Below are 15864 nucleotides of genomic sequence, written 5' to 3'. Positions count from 1 at the left end.
CCACAAAGGTAACATAAGTTTAACGCTTCAGCAAATGACAGAATGGAACAAAGTAGCCTTGTCGCATGACTAGTGAAGTTTTCGAGATTTAAAGAAGGAAAGAAGAGTATTGAGGTTTCCTAACAATGTCCACTTCTGATGTTGTGAAAGAGTGAAAAACACAAATCTTCCTCTTCTTTTTCAATAATTAAACAGTTGAATCCTTTTTAGTTTACATGTATCGTATAAAGCTAAAATATGCAGCTGTATTTGCACAAAGTTAGGATAGCAATGCTGTCAGAAAGATCAACACTTTTCTGCGAAAGGAAACCACCACACGCAAGCTGTCGCTTGTCAACAAAACAATAACAGGTGCGGCTTATTTCGGTTGGATGGTTAACTTGCCGTCAACGCCCGTCAATTAGGACACTGCACGAAAACTAGACAATAATGCTAACGGCCGTAAACACACCGTTATACAATGTGTAATTGTTACAGGAAAGTTGGAAATTGCCTCAAACACGATCAAACCTGAGACAATTTTCTTCTATCAATCCACATCAAACAAAAGACCAGGACCTCAACCGTTTTAATGATTTTTAAAATCGGCAGCACGGGTGTGAATAACTGTTACAGGCAAATTAAATGCATAGCGAACACTACTCCTGCAGTTGCCCTTTGGTACTTCCGTGCTACTGTTGAGTCAACAGGCACACAGTGGGCTGTGACTCAATGGCGAAGATTCAGGGATAGTGTTCATGTTTCAGTTTTCAACCGAAAAACAATCCAATCAAACAAATATTTTTAAAATGGAGAATATAGGAAAATCTTTTATTAGGGAGACAAGGGATGAACAAACTCAATTGTTATTTCATGTGAGAGCTTTCCTATTGTGATAAAGATCCAGGACATGATTGATCTGGAAAGTCTTTAAGATATCCCATTTCCATCAGTCCAAGTTGCAGCAGGGGGATAAGCCTACAAAGCACGGACATCTTTCATCACAAATTATTTTATTGCCCTCGTTTTTTTGTTTTTGTTTTTTTCTTTCTGTTTTTTTCTTTCTCTCCACTTTTGATTGATACCAGGATCACTCCGGGAGTTACGTATTGTCTGTAACTCGGCTACCTGTTATCAGGGATCTTATTCAAAATCTCGAAAGTGCCAGTTCTTATTTTGACATGGTCCCTGAAGGGGAGAATCCTTGCTCAAAACTTGCAATCCAGAAACATTGAAACGAGTAACTGATAGTTAGAAGGAAAACATGCTAGACCTTTAAAGGCATGCGCATACGCAGGCACACGCAGGTTTCAAAATCCATTGCATAGTATAAGCCAATTCATCACAGGGAAACATTAACCCTTTGCACATATTAAAACACATTTCTCACTCCCTAACTATGTTACTATTTTCAATTAGTTTTTATTGCTTACCCAATTTCAAGGACATTATAAAAAATATTCAAAGTTGTAAAGTCCATCAGGGGTCAAGAAATGCACATCTACATGTACACTCTATCCCTTCTCACGAGGGAAATTAGATCATCGTTTCGGAAATTGTTCTAAATAAAGTTTTCCTTTAAAGGGTAGCTAAGTGCAAAACTGAATTGACTCAAAACCGCCATTTTGGTCAATGACTGTTCCCGGCCGTTTAAAAAGTATATGCATAATGCTAAATAAATTATGATAACGAAGATTCTGCATATATATGCAGTCGCAAGGTAAAAGGGGGATCTTTAGTAGGTATAAAGTTGACATGGCACACTTCTGAAATGAAAACAGGGTAGTTAAGAAACTCTTGAGGAAGTTTCCAGAAAAAGGTCCTTTGACATGAGTTCTTTCTGAGGGATTGGCTTTAAGCCTGCATGACTCACTCTCATCAGCTATTTTTGTCATGGGCCAGATCACCCTCGATTTCCGGCCAATAATAAAATGTTAAATATCCATCAAGGGCAGCTGATACCTTTTCATGATCACCTCTCTTTGGCTCAGTTGCATAGGTCGAGGTGTTCATTAATGCAAATTGACAAGACCGCCCTCTGTACGTGGACAAGATGACTCATGTCTTGTTAAGCTAGACGCCTATTTCCCTCTCAGGAAAAATCCACGCCAAGCTGCGCATGAGGAGAGAACCGACACAGCAACCAGCCAATCAGGAGCCTATTCTATTTTTAAGAGCTCACGGGCGAGCCACGCTGATGCTCGGCAGGCTTCCAGGGTTTTGTGGACGCGTGATGCGCTACGGAAATCCAACCGGATTTAGGCCAGAGCAGGGGGGAGGGGGACTGGCTACCGTATAAAAACCCGACGAATCTAGTCAGTGATCTTATTCATCGACAGCCCCCCCATCAGCATATCAAGCAACAGGATTTTTGGAGGAGTCTGGCACAGCCTAACGATGCAATTGCTATTGTTCGTCTCAGGATTATGTGCTATCATTCCATTTGTCCGTAAGTATCAAAATGGTCACCATTACACAACACCTGTAGCGGTACTGGTACCCATTGCATAGAATCTCCTTTTCCTTGACTGTTCCCCTTCCTCATTTTATATATCCGATTCCAAGTTAGAAAGAGGAAAATGTAGGGACGGAAACCAGTACCCCAGCAATCCATTTCGCAAAATGACGGACGTTAGTGCGTACGCGTGTGCGGGACCTATTTTGTTCTCTTAAAAGAAGAGAATTTATGCAGGTATTGTATAAAACAATGAATGTTTCACACTCATGCAACGGGAAGAATAATTTCATGAGGTGACAGGTGAAATGCCGAGTGAGAGACATTGCCTCATGAAATCGAACATTAGTTTCATCTCTCACCTCGTGGAATCATTGTTATCACTGCATCATTAATATTCATTATTGTCAGCAATTTCAGTTCTTCGCTTCATTAGATGAAAGTGCACGAACAGCCTGATATTACTGGTATTTTGTGGACTTGTAACTTATCACCAGTACCGCTCACTGAGCTTGATTTGCTGCTTCTTGTCCGAACAGGTCTGATACTATAGGTCCTGTTGTCTGGGCATGTGCCTTGTCTTGACAAGTCCAATATGAAACATGAGAAGCTTTTAAATTTCTGCGAACGACCGAGGACTTGGACTTAGATACTCAACCGCGTTTCTGTTCCCTCGTATAAACCTTTTGTTCTGTGTCCTCACCCCAGCGCAAGTCAGTGTACTAAATTAATAAAGTTTCTGTTTTGTGATGCATGAAATAACATTGTCTATTAATGTTTACATTTCAGATACAGTACCATGGGGTTACCCGGAAACAAAGCCAGGTAAGTTGATATTATGAAGATTTACACAGTCAACGTTGAATTTTACAACTTCAACTACACTACCGAAAGTCTTGGATTAAGCACGTGGTTCAATCGTTTCAACAAGAAGTTCAGCGTTCGTGTAAACTTAGAAGTCGTTGGACCACTGTCAAGCCTTAGGCCAGATTCATACTCATTTTGGGGGACTTTACGGCAAATGTTCGCTTTGCAACGTCGCAAAGTGACGGGAAAATTTCACTACAGCATGTGACATCAATTCTCGCCTAGTGTGAGACGGCCTACATTATGTCTTTGACGATGCCGTTTTCTCTGTTTTCGATTTTGTCCTCCCACCCGTCTAGGTACCGACTACTGGCCGAAGATCTTCCCGCTTTACTGTTCTGGGCTTGCCCAGTCACCGATCAACATTACGCCGCGTACTGCGATCAAAATGACCCCTGCCTCCTTTGACCTGATCGGGTTTGGTACCACCCCGCCGAGAGGGGCGAAGATCACCGTGCAGAACGGCGGCCTCAGTGGTAAGAGCTGTGAAGCTACAATCTGACGGCACGTAAAAGTGTTTGTGACGTACGAGTGATACAAGCTACAAATAAGACGGGTGTTGGCACGGCTTCTCGGGTATATCCTCGTCGCTTCACACTTACTCAACGACGGCCGGGTTTGAGAGAATTTCCTCTGAATTCGACATTTCTTTTCTCGTGCCCGAACGGCAAGATCATCACCTCTATAACCTATGAGCGTTTTTGGAACTGGATCTTACACCATCCTACGGGCGATGTTTCATTTTGATACACAGCATAGTAACACAGAAATTAATCCGTTATGGATTGCTATCAAGCAACTTCAGTGACTCAAATTACTGTGCTCTTAACCGGTACTTTCTGTTTTCATTTAAAATACTGCATTGGTGTATTTCGTACTTTTGGGCAGCTAGTTTGGGGTGTTTTGTTCTTAACAATTATCGTCATTTAAAAAAAATGGTCAAAGCAATCTATCAAAATAGAACCCAGCTGAGTCAGTCACTCTGAACGGGACCCTTCACGCGGAATAAAATCAACTTCCGCTTGATGTCTATTTTTAAAGCCAGTGAATTACTAACACGTGCGAGCTGTTATATTTGATGATTGTCTAGTAGCGTCACGCTTGCTGTATAGCGATGTGCTACCAAATTGAATTTCCGCCCCACCCAAAAGTAGTCGCAGAACTGTAAGGTGAAAAATATCAGGGAGCGCCGAGGTTGCAAAGACTTCTTTCAAGGGGGGAACGGAAAGCAAAGTAATGATGTCTTGTGTACAAATGCCGTGTACTTTTCCAAATTTCGAGGGGACACCAATACCCAAAACACCTTTCATTTCAAGATTTCACTCACCTTTGCGTGACGATATTGACTGATCCTGCTTTGCAGCCCAGATCAAATTAACCGGCGACTACTTGATGTCTGGGGGCGGGCTACCCGGTCGACGGTACCGCGCAGCTGGGATCCATTTCCACTGGGGCAGTACCGACAACCAAGGTTCGGAGCACACCATTGACGGAATGAGTTTCCCTGCAGAGGTAAAGCGACCACACCAAAAAGTTGTAGAGTTATTGGTGAAGCTTTCAAAACTGGAGTCATAACTTTAGGCTACGTGCTCTGGGCTCCTTAAGCACGCCTCGCCAACTCGAGATAAAAAAATGCTCCCAATACAACGCATCATTTTTGCTTGAGAATCGAAGATTTTTTTCTCTGGAAAATGGCTTGAGGCAATGTAAACTCGGATTGTTTCATAGACTGGGGGTTTAGGTATTATTATATATGTATATATATACACCGAGAATTTCAGATGAAGAATCTTAAGAGGCCTATGCAATAATACAGGCGTTTCACAATAGTGCGCCTCCAAGAGTTTGTAACACATTGACCAATCACAATGCGCGAAATCTGTCGACCCAACGCACGTTTGGAAAGGGTCGACAGATTACGCGCACTGTTAATCGTGAACGCGTTGCAAACTCTTGGAGGCGCACTATTGTGAATCGCCCGTATTGCATGAAGCTTTTTTTTCACGAACAAAATTGATGCTTTGCCCATGCAGTAATAAAAATCAACCTGGAAATCGATTGATAGCCACCCAAACGTCTCCACCGATCCGAAAGTATCAGACGAAATAAAAAACACAGGCAAAAAACACATTTTTAACACAGGCAAGATTACACGAAAAACACAATGTCAGACGCCCCCCAAAATTTTGTGTGCAAGAACTTCTAGCTTTCGACTGTGTCGCTCGGGGTTTTTTTTTCACGTCACGAAGTCGGCTGTGAAATCCTCACGCATGTCTGTACAGGTGTACATGGCTGTGTCCGACTGCTTGACCACGGGATTGAAAATTCTACACGCTACCCATAGGAACGGCTGTCGTGTTTTTACTTCTTGTGAAACCGTGCTTTACAGACTATAAACAAACTTAAAAAGTACTTTAAGCATTTGCAGTTTTCTTGTCCAACAAGTTTCATTTTTCTATTTCCCAAACCTTGCAGGAACACTAATTTGTTGTTGAGAATAAAAGAAAAGGTGGCTGTCTTGAAAATAAAAACAATAAGTAAAAAGTCCCGGCTCATATTTATTTTAAAAACCCGGACGCCAAACAAACTCCAGGGCCTTGTGTGTAAAACCAATGAACATTTTTAAACGAATATATTTCAAATTAAATTCAATTTATGATAAAAAAGCACGATTCAGTTTTAAAGAGATAAAAAACAGCGAAATTGGAAAAAAACGGTACAGAAATTTACATTTTTATTATTCAGTGAAACCACTGTAAAAAAAAAGGATGAAACTGGTGTCAACAAATCGTAAGAACATGGTGGAGTGCAGAATACAACCCCCACTCCGTTAGCGGATTTATCCCCCACTCCGTTATCCATTGCGGATATATCCCCACCGCACCCACGCGATTTAAGCACCCGACAGCAACTTCCCATATATGAGATCCTAGCCGCGCCTAAGTTAGTTGATTCTGACACATTCTAAAAGCCCATTTTCATCAACGTTTCTTCGCTTCCATATTAGATGCACCTTGTGACTTATGACACGAGATTTTCCACCGTAAGCGAGGCTGCGTACAAGGTTGACGGACTGGCAGTGCTAGGATTTTTTCTAGAGGTAAGTCCAATGTCATCCTGGTCTACCCGCTGAGTGATCCCGAAAGACCTATCTAATTCCTTTCGTCTCATTCTCCCCATCGGAAGGGAGCCATTCTTACAAAGTGCCGAACCTACACACTGATTGTCCTATCTGTAAAGTCTCATGCAATACTGGATTGGAAATGAAGTCACACAACATATTTTTCAACCTTCCACACTCAGATTCAGGATTCAGACAACCCGGGATTTGTTCCATTCTTGGAAGCTCTTTCGAAGACGAAATACGATGGTAAGTCCACCTCTGCTAAGAATGACCGAACTTCATCATTCGTCAACATAAAGTACACAGCCAATTTATAAGCATGTTTCCTTCCCTACACAGATGAACGACCTTACCTTTCAGTGGTAGTGTCTCATTTTTGTATTTGGAGTAATTCCCGATGAATGTTAATTAAAGTGCAGTAACTAGCTCAAATTCTCTTGCTGAATGTTCACTCAAGTGAACAGAGTGATTTCTAACAACGTCTAAAACATCTTAAGAATGTCGCCTTTATTCATTGCCGGACTCCAAACGTACGAGAGGCGTTTTCAGTCTTAGATAAGGAACGCATGCTCATGCTCGTTCGGAGTCTGTTAATTTTCCTGTTGGTATTTGCATTCCAGGCAACAGTATCAATCTTGCCACTCCCTTCCCGATCTCCAACTTGTTCCCAAGCACCAGCATCATGCAGCCTTATTTCCGGTACCGTGGATCGCTCACAACGCCGACGTGTAACGAGGTTGTGGTGTGGACCGTTTTCAAAATGCCGATCAGAATATCACAAGATCAGGTAATTTCCCTTCAGCCGACTTCCCCTGCGTCAATGCTTGCACGCTTTGGTGGACTCCGGAAAAATAAAAGTTTGAAGAACATGTAGAACTATGTCCACCTGTCTTATCCTCGGCTGTACCACTATTTTCTATCCCAAACATGCCGTTTCCAGTAGAAAGATTATGTAACGTTTTATTTCTAATTCCGTAACTGACACAATAGTGTGAAATCACAACAGTTTTTTTTTTCAATGGCAGGGGTGGTGAAATGAGCTCCTGACTCCACTGTAATGCAGATTCAAGTAATTGTTATGCAAGTGTCACTGGAGCCCGACCATTTGCCCTGGCGTGCCAGGTCCAGAAACGAAAGAAGAATATATGCTTCGTTGTCCATGTCAGGATTCCCACTAATATACAGCTTTCCTTTCCCCCTCCTTTTCCAGCTGAACGTCTTCCGTTCACTTGTGTCGAACCGCGTTGGCAGTTCTCCAGACATTCCGATTGTCAACAACTACCGGCCGCCCCAGCCCCTCAACGGGCGAAAGGTTTTCCACTCGGCGGGTATGCTACGCGTCTAACTTAGGATGGATCCCTTCGGGATCAACACGGCAGCCATCTTGAATCCTGCAAACTGCCATTACCGGGCAATGATTCTTTGAGTCCAAACATAATACCCAGCCATGCACAGCATTCTAGAGGCGAATTAATCTTGCTACCAACACAATTACATGCCGAGTCGTTCAATACCAAGACGCTGTCCATTCAGAGTCAACAGTATTCAACAAATTTCACTTATTTACTTACGTGTGGATGTTATAATGGTGGACACGCCTTCTCCAAACGACTACATGTAAATGAATCCCTCCCTTGAACTGCAGGCAGTTTAAACTTCATACGTTGCTTTTTTGTGAACGTCGTCGCCCCAAACATTGAACAGGTATTTGTAAGCACAAAACGACCGCACCAGAAGCATTCATCATAAGCCCAACCTGAAACAACATAATTGTACAACCTGTGCAACCGCTTTATATTTAGCTCAATGTTTGTTCAACGTCGTTATGGTTATTCAATGTGAAATGATTTCAGAGAACTATGAAGTTTTAATTCTGTCTCGTGTCAAGTTATTTTATTTGAAAATAACTTCAATGTAAATAAAAACCGAATAATCATAACTTTGTCTTACTTAAGTTCTTAATATGGAAGTTGATATGAAACACATTATTTAAAAACAGAAATGCACAATGATTTGTATATTCAAAACATTTAAAGAGCTCAAATGCATGCCTTTTTATTGTGAGGACTTATTTTCTCGTACTTTGTAATTTGTGTTGATTGACTCAAGACAAACGGAATGTGACGGAAAATAAACCAAAAGTTTGAAAGGAAGTGCAGGTCCCCGAAAATGCGATGTTTATTATGAGCCCCGTGCAGGGCCAAGAAAGGACGCAATTTTTTTAGCAACGAAGGCTCTTTTAGGATACATCCACATAAATAGCCTGGAAATACGTCCGCCAGGCTCAGATAATAATATTGTTAGAACATGAAATTGGGGGATTTGAAGAGATTTGAAGAGGTTTATTGCACCGACACTCTGGCCTGGACTTGCAGCTTCTAATTCTGAGCGATTTGAATGCAATAGAGGGATTCCAATACGACGCTTTTAGCATCGATCTGCGCACTTCCGCGTTTGAAAACGACGCTGTGTGTGTCAGCTTCAATTCTTAATACGATCAGACTATTGAAAGTAAGGAGTCAAGACACAAAATACATAAAAGTATGTTAAATTCAGGCTTTTCAGGCTGAAAAGTTTTGTAGAAGAGTCTTTCAGGGTGACTTGACCCGTAAAATCAAAAGAAAAAATAACGACAATTGACCGCGAACTAACGTACCTGCGATAGTCGTGTATCTTGTGCAGTGGGCGTGGTTTAAACTGAAGTGGCGTCACACTTACGAACTTGATACTCCACGTACTGTGTGGACTCCGCGGTGTGGTCTACTGTGGGTGGGAATGTTTCAAAAACTCATTGGTCAACCAACTAAATATTGAAAGGAAAATGAAAGACAACTTATTAATCATTTTTCTGTGCAGCCTGAACACCTGTGAGAGTTGAGATTATTTAAAAAAATTTTGAAGTACAGGGATGAAGCACTGGTGTCTATGAGAATTTATTTGCTAGAGTGAACCCTTTTGTCGGAAATGCACTTCGCTAGTTCACTAACTAGAATGAAATGCACACTTTCAGGTTGCGTTGAGGCTACCAGTAGAATGGACACTCCCGACCAACATGGCTCTTTTAAACCGATTAAAATGTGCTTCCGCTAAAGGAGGATTACATTCAACTACTACATATCGAACTGTCACACCGGTTATTCTATTAGTTCCCAATGTGACTATCACCGTTCTGAATAAGCGGGGACCAAACGAGATCAAGAGAGGGCGCAATTTTCCTAAGAAGGGAAGCTCTATATAGGTCGAGTTCGGGCGACCTGTTCTTGACACGGGTTTCACGTTCGCGAGCTCGATTGGCGGGAACATGCCCCAAGAACACTGTTCTCGGAACAGATTCACACATCACCTCCTCGTCAGGGTTTTACAGGAACACACGGAAAACTCGTGAGATTTGATTTTTGAAAAGCTGCAAAAACTAAGATGGCTTACAAAACTGGAGACAATGGAAAGTTTTAACATCAATAATTTTCCATGACAGATATGATTTTTTAAATGGAAAAGAAGTTTGCTCAAACAATAACTCTCGGAGAATGTACCAGGACGCCGCCATGTTGCATGTTTGTTGTATGTTGCTTGCATGGTACAAGTAACTAGTAGCGATAACCGGTTGTACGTTACCAGCGTTCGAGCGGCCGACCCACAAACAACAATTCGAGCTGTTCGTGATACGAAAACAAGCCGCCCGAACTCAGCCTATGTGAGAACGGAACTGCAGTTCGCTGGTTCACAAACCACTATGAAAGGCAAGTGTTACGGTAGCGTCGTTATCAACAAACGAACACTACCCGACCATATGGCTCTTTACAACCGATGAGGGGGTGCTTCTGCTCAAGGCAAATTCTCACGCTGTCAGCACGTACGGACGCATAATAAAATCTGGACAAGCAATGTAGCATTCGTGATATGGACGTCGTTGAGGCTACCGGAAGTACAGTGGCAGCCATTTTACCGTTCCGAAAGTTCACGTGTATGTTCATGGCGCTCATTACCAAACTGCGCGAGCAGGATTTGCACTTAACAACGTAGCACCAGGCTATGTCTGATTTCGCGCGCTCTGGTCGCAAAATGAGGCGTCGTCTTTGTTAAAGAATTTTCAGGAAACCAAGCAAAATGATAAAGTTTTCATGACAAATCTAAATGATTTTATTTTTCAGTAGCATTGATTTTGTGCCCTGTGTCAGAAAATGCAATGAAAAACTCAGTTTTAAATTACCTCAAATTGTTTTATTTGTCACCTAAAATGCATTGAGTGTTGCCGATCTTGATCGATTTCTATTAAAAATAAGTTTTCCTGCTTATAAAAATTAGATTTATATAAAGAAGAAGAGTGTCTTAATCGCTTAATAGCTTGCACAAATTTGAAATCCGCCGTATCATTTGTAAACTAAGTTTGAATTTGAACCAAATCTTTGCGCCAGTTCGCGTGAATCCAGTCATTTTGTAATGGAAAAGTCCGTCACATATCTAATATATATCTAATACATCTAATAATATCTCATAGCTAATCAAAATTTACTGAAAATATGTGGCGTCCGTACATGTATACGGAACTCTCTCCCTATATGCAATACACCATAATGTGTAATAAACTATTTGAGTACCACGAAGAAAGTAAAATATTGAGCCTAACTTTATGCATCAAATGTATCTTGTTTCTTTTCAAGTTGACTGCCACGTCTGAATTCAAGTTAAATATTAATAATTATACATCAAGGTTTCATTTTTATTGCCAGCGTTATGAACGAAATCTTTAACGTTTTACTTGAGAGCTACCAAGACGAAATATACATCTTTAATTGCCTCAACACTAAGAACAGATAAAATGTTTTCAGGGAAATTCTAATGGAAGACATGAGGCTCGATATTGCAGTAAACTGACTGAGTTCAAAGACTTCTAGAGTCTATGAGTTCTATGAACCTTTCTTTTGTTTGCAAACAATAACCACCAAGTTGTAATTTTGGGGTTGACGTTTGTGGAAATTGCCTCTCGGTTCCCAATATAAGTGCTGTCGCCACAAGGCTTTAGAGTCTCCCGTCAGACCCAGCACTCTTAATCCGCATTTGCTCTCGATTGTTTTCCTTTAAAATAGACCAGTTTCAAATGAGCTTCAGCCTTTAAAGCTGTCACTGACTCGTGAAAGTGTTCGATCTCCGTCGATTATTCCAAGCCATGCAAGGGCAGGACGTAGTCAAAGCAGAATGTATACTATAGTATGAATTCATGGGACCAAACCCATTAATAGGAAGATTATCTTTACACAGAGCTTTTTAGTTATGTAATATCTCAAAGTTTAATGAATGCTTTTGCCTTGTAAATTCCTTTCGACTGAGTGTACAACTGAGTCGATCTGTGAATCGATTTGAGTATTTGATTTGGTTAGTTGTGATTTTCACGTTCTTTTCCTACCGAGCAGAAAATAGTGACGGCTCGGATGTGGTGCGATCCTACAACATCCTAGCCTTTGATCAAGGCACCCGCGGCGAAATGGATAGTCAAGACCGCACGACGAACTGCATGCAAGCCCAAAATTAACCCTGCATGCGCATGCATTTGCCGAGCTGTGTGAGTCGTGGACTGTACGCGCCGCCGCAAGCACCTTTGGAGCTTTGTTTCTAGTGGTTATCTGAATTATTCAATATGCTAATATTTATGAATTATTCACATTTCTCTGAACCAATTGTGTTTTGGGGGCTAAATAGTCCGAGCATGTCTAGGCTACGTTCATGATGTCTTTGCACGGTGCGTCCTGGTATTTGAAACTTTGCCATATCCAGTTTGAAGATTGACAAATACGTCTTGACCCCACGGACGTATATAAAAAAAAACTGGACTTGCAACGCCTTTGTATGAAAAAGAAGCCAACCAGCGTCCATTTTACCGAGCCGAATACAAAACCGTGGGTTGGCTCCCTTCTATTGACGTCAGGAAGAACAAAGGCTGGCATTGCCGGGAAAGCTTTGTATTCGGCTCGGTAAAATGGCCGCGAGTGGATTCAATGACTCTATAAGCTGATTAAGGGCATTGCGAGTCCAGATTTTATTATACACGTCCATGCTTGACCCTCCAGAACAGCCTTCACGGCCAACATTTGCTGTGGTTTCAATTTGTCGATCGGATACCCAAGCTTTGGTGCTGCATATTTGAGGCAATTCTGGAAGAGATTGTCGTCTGGAGCTTACATCACTGCCGGAAAGGACGCCGTGTTGAATACGCGCGCCATTGTAATGATGAATAATTTATTACATGCGCGACAGATGTCGATCGTTTTGATTGGTGGAGACTTGCGCATACGCATAATCGCACTGCTACCGAAACGGTAGCAAATGTAAAGAAAAACATAAGCTACGTGGGCAGAACTCCAAAGGCGTGCGGGGCGTGCGTGCGGTTCTAGTCTGTAATAGTGCGTTGTTTGGTGCTTAAACTAGTCTCTTCCAGCTCCTCGCTCTTGAGCGATGATCCATTTCGCTGCCGGCACCTTGATCAAAGGCTAACAACATCCTGGCGAATGCGACCTGTGCTAATCCCAAACACACTGCTCACTGCATGCACTGCAACCGTGCCCCTCGCTGGTTCGATGTTTCGTCTGCGAAATAATGCCGCAAATTGTGTTTGTGGATGTTGTCTGCAACCAAGTGTGGTTTGTGTCGCGGTCTTTGGACCGAGACTACCAAGACATAGCTCTACTAAGTGGAGCGTAATCAAGACACGTAGACAGTTTCTGTATGATCCGTTTTATCCATTGATACATGTACATATGACACATCCTGGTTTTTTTCCTCTTAAGGCACTTCTAAAACCAGACTAAGGACATTGCATGACATCCTGTAACCGCACAATCCAAAGCAAACTTAGCAACCAAAGATGAAATCATGTCTGCTTACCATTCTTCCACTGTCCTTCCTTGCTCGCACGCTTATGTGTCTCAACACCGAACCGGGCGCGGCCAGAAACCGGGTCTTTCCGGTACAACTTCTGGGGCCTCAAGAATGTTTTCACATGTACACGAGGCCCTATACAAAACATGCTTAACATTCCGTCGGATCAGCGCACTGCCCCGGCCCCTTGACATGGTGCAAGTCGGCCATTCAGTAGGTTTGTTCTCCATGCTTGTCTTGGCCCGAGACTGGTTTTACTGTTTTTCACGGTGGACCAAGACATGAATCAAGTCGGATTTACGTTGCTGTTCCCTAGTTAAACATCCCTTCAGCCGGTACGCACCACACGGTCGTCGAGCCACTGACCACTGCAGTCAGCTTGCCCAGCATGCAGCTCGCATAATCCTTATAGGGCGCCCTCATTTGATGCCTTTTTTGTCCGTGTGCCAAATATAATACGTCACCAGTTACTCTGGATACCAGACCCGATGATTCTGACTACCCGAGGAATCAAGGTTGCACAAATATTTTAAAAATACTCACAACTCTCACAGGTGTTCAGGCTGCACAGAAAAATGATGTTCCACACGTCCTCTTTCATTTTCCTTTCCATTTTTAATGGGTTGACAAACGAATTTTTGAGAAATTCTCGCCCAAAGCAGACCCCCCCCAAAACGAAGGAAATTTCACTGCCCAGGAAAGTAGCCATTTTGAAAATGCCTTCCTCTGCAAATTGGCTCAAATAGTGCCACTTTCGGACCCGATTGCATCCAACTTGCTCAAAATTGGAAGCCCTGAGCCCGGCCCAGAGGTCCAGTCTCATATTTTTTTTAAATATTTGTGAAGTATGGGGATTTATCACTGCTGTCTATGGGAATTTATTTGTAGTGGTGCACCCTCAAGGGTCCGGTGTGGCGGTCTCAGCCACGGACGTATATAAAAAAACCTGGACTTGCAACGCCTTTGTATGAAAAAGAAGCCAGCCAGCGGCCATTTTACCGAGCCGAATACAAATGCGTAGGTTGGCTTGCTTGTATTGACGTCAGGAAGAACTTCTGGTCCCTGACCCTTGCGTCGTATCCGTGGGTGATGCCTGACCTAAGATTTTTATCAAGAGTCGTCAGGGAATCTTTGGGCAGGGAACCAGACCAGTCAGAAGTCCAACTTGATAGGCCAATCGGACCCCCCGTCGGTGATATGCAGTTACTCATTATTGCATATGAACGACATGATCTTGCATACTGTATACAAAATTTCCCCAATCAAAATAATCAGACTTGTAGACTCGTTCGTTATAATGCAGGCATAAAACGACGTAAAAACAAGTTCGGCACTGTGGTTGGCTGCAACCACTTTTAGTAGATGACCCCATTCGTTGTGCACAAACGGTTGGAAGATTCTTTAAGTTGGATTTTCTGAACAACAGTTGAACTCATAGTAGTAAGTGGACACAAGAGGCCGCGAAGAAACTAACAATGTGCGGCCTCGATATCCAAAACAGAAACAAAGACGTTAAAGATATTCCGACTTGAGTAAAGTCTACGGTTCACCGTGCAGATGACATGCGCTGGCGATGGAGGGCGGCACAGCCTAATACCGCACGCCATGCAGACTTCGGTTTTTCGTAGTGCGCATGAGCAATTATTCATGAATTTAGAGTGTGAGGTTTCGCACGGTGCACGGGCCAAAACAGTGAAACTAGTCTTGGGGCAATATTATCTCCACGCCTGCCGCGATTTTTTTCCTTACGTGGGCGAGTCAAAGTACATGAATTATTCATGAGGCTGTCAACTGCACATGCACCATGTAGTACATGCACAGCACGTGTGTGCACCGTGAATTCTGTGAATGCTTCCATATCCCGAGAATGGAATGTAATTAAGTCTGAACAATAACTTCTTTGGTTACATTTTGGATAGTTGCAAAATGTGTGCTGTCCCTTGAAGTGGACTAGCCGTTTTTAATTTGATAAATAAAGTTGTATTTTTTGTTTCATTTTTTATCTAAAAACAAGTCCAAGGTCAATTTCCATCTCCGTTCAAATCAACTCAAATTTCCCCACCAGTTTCTGAATAGTTTACATGCACTGTAGTTGGGTTTAATTCATGGTTTGATCAAGTTCAATTTTTGTGTCGAAAAGGAAATCCGATATTGACACAAATCAGAAGAAGACTTTTGACATTGGAAAATCCAGATTTAAAGAGGACAGCATAACCCAATCCTTGACATTAGCTTAAATGAATGATGATAAGATGCAGAACTAATAATAAAACAGTAAGCGCTTCATCGAATGCAGTAGTTTCGGGACGAATGCACGTAGCCATTATTTGGCAAGCACGTTGGTTTATCCTCTACGAACGAGCAATGGGCGGGGCCGCGGGTTCACCTCGTTTTCTGTTTTCTCCAAATGACGCAATCTACATTCAGAGTTCGGATCTTGGCATGAAAAAAACACCCCTTTTTTGCTTGTTATAGGTGACTTGGAAGACAAAATGACACTGCGTTTGATTTGGCTACTTATTTAACCAGATAAAATTAGAGAAAACATGTTCTACTAAGAGGTGCT

The 15864-nt window shown here is 42.3% G+C and overlaps 1 protein-coding gene across 1 annotated transcript; it reads left to right on the top strand.

The window, feature by feature from the left end:
• Positions 1–2269: 2269 nt before the first annotated feature.
• On the top strand, positions 2270–8578 carry LOC110981966 (carbonic anhydrase 3-like). Its single transcript, XM_022240034.2, has 8 exons — positions 2270–2428; positions 3224–3259; positions 3601–3777; positions 4665–4813; positions 6309–6401; positions 6605–6671; positions 7046–7212; positions 7636–8578. The coding sequence occupies exons 1-8, from the start codon at positions 2377–2379 to the stop codon at positions 7768–7770; spliced, it is 876 nt and encodes a 291-aa protein (XP_022095726.1). The 5' UTR covers positions 2270–2376; the 3' UTR covers positions 7771–8578.
• The last annotated feature ends 7286 nt before the right edge of the window (positions 8579–15864 follow it).

This window comes from Acanthaster planci, linkage group LG09 (genome assembly GCF_054643075.1).
Source record: "Acanthaster planci isolate LZ-2023a linkage group LG09, COTS_SCS, whole genome shotgun sequence".
Lineage (NCBI taxonomy): Eukaryota > Metazoa > Echinodermata > Asteroidea > Valvatida > Acanthasteridae > Acanthaster > Acanthaster planci.
This window is presented reverse-complemented; position numbering and strand designations above follow the sequence as displayed.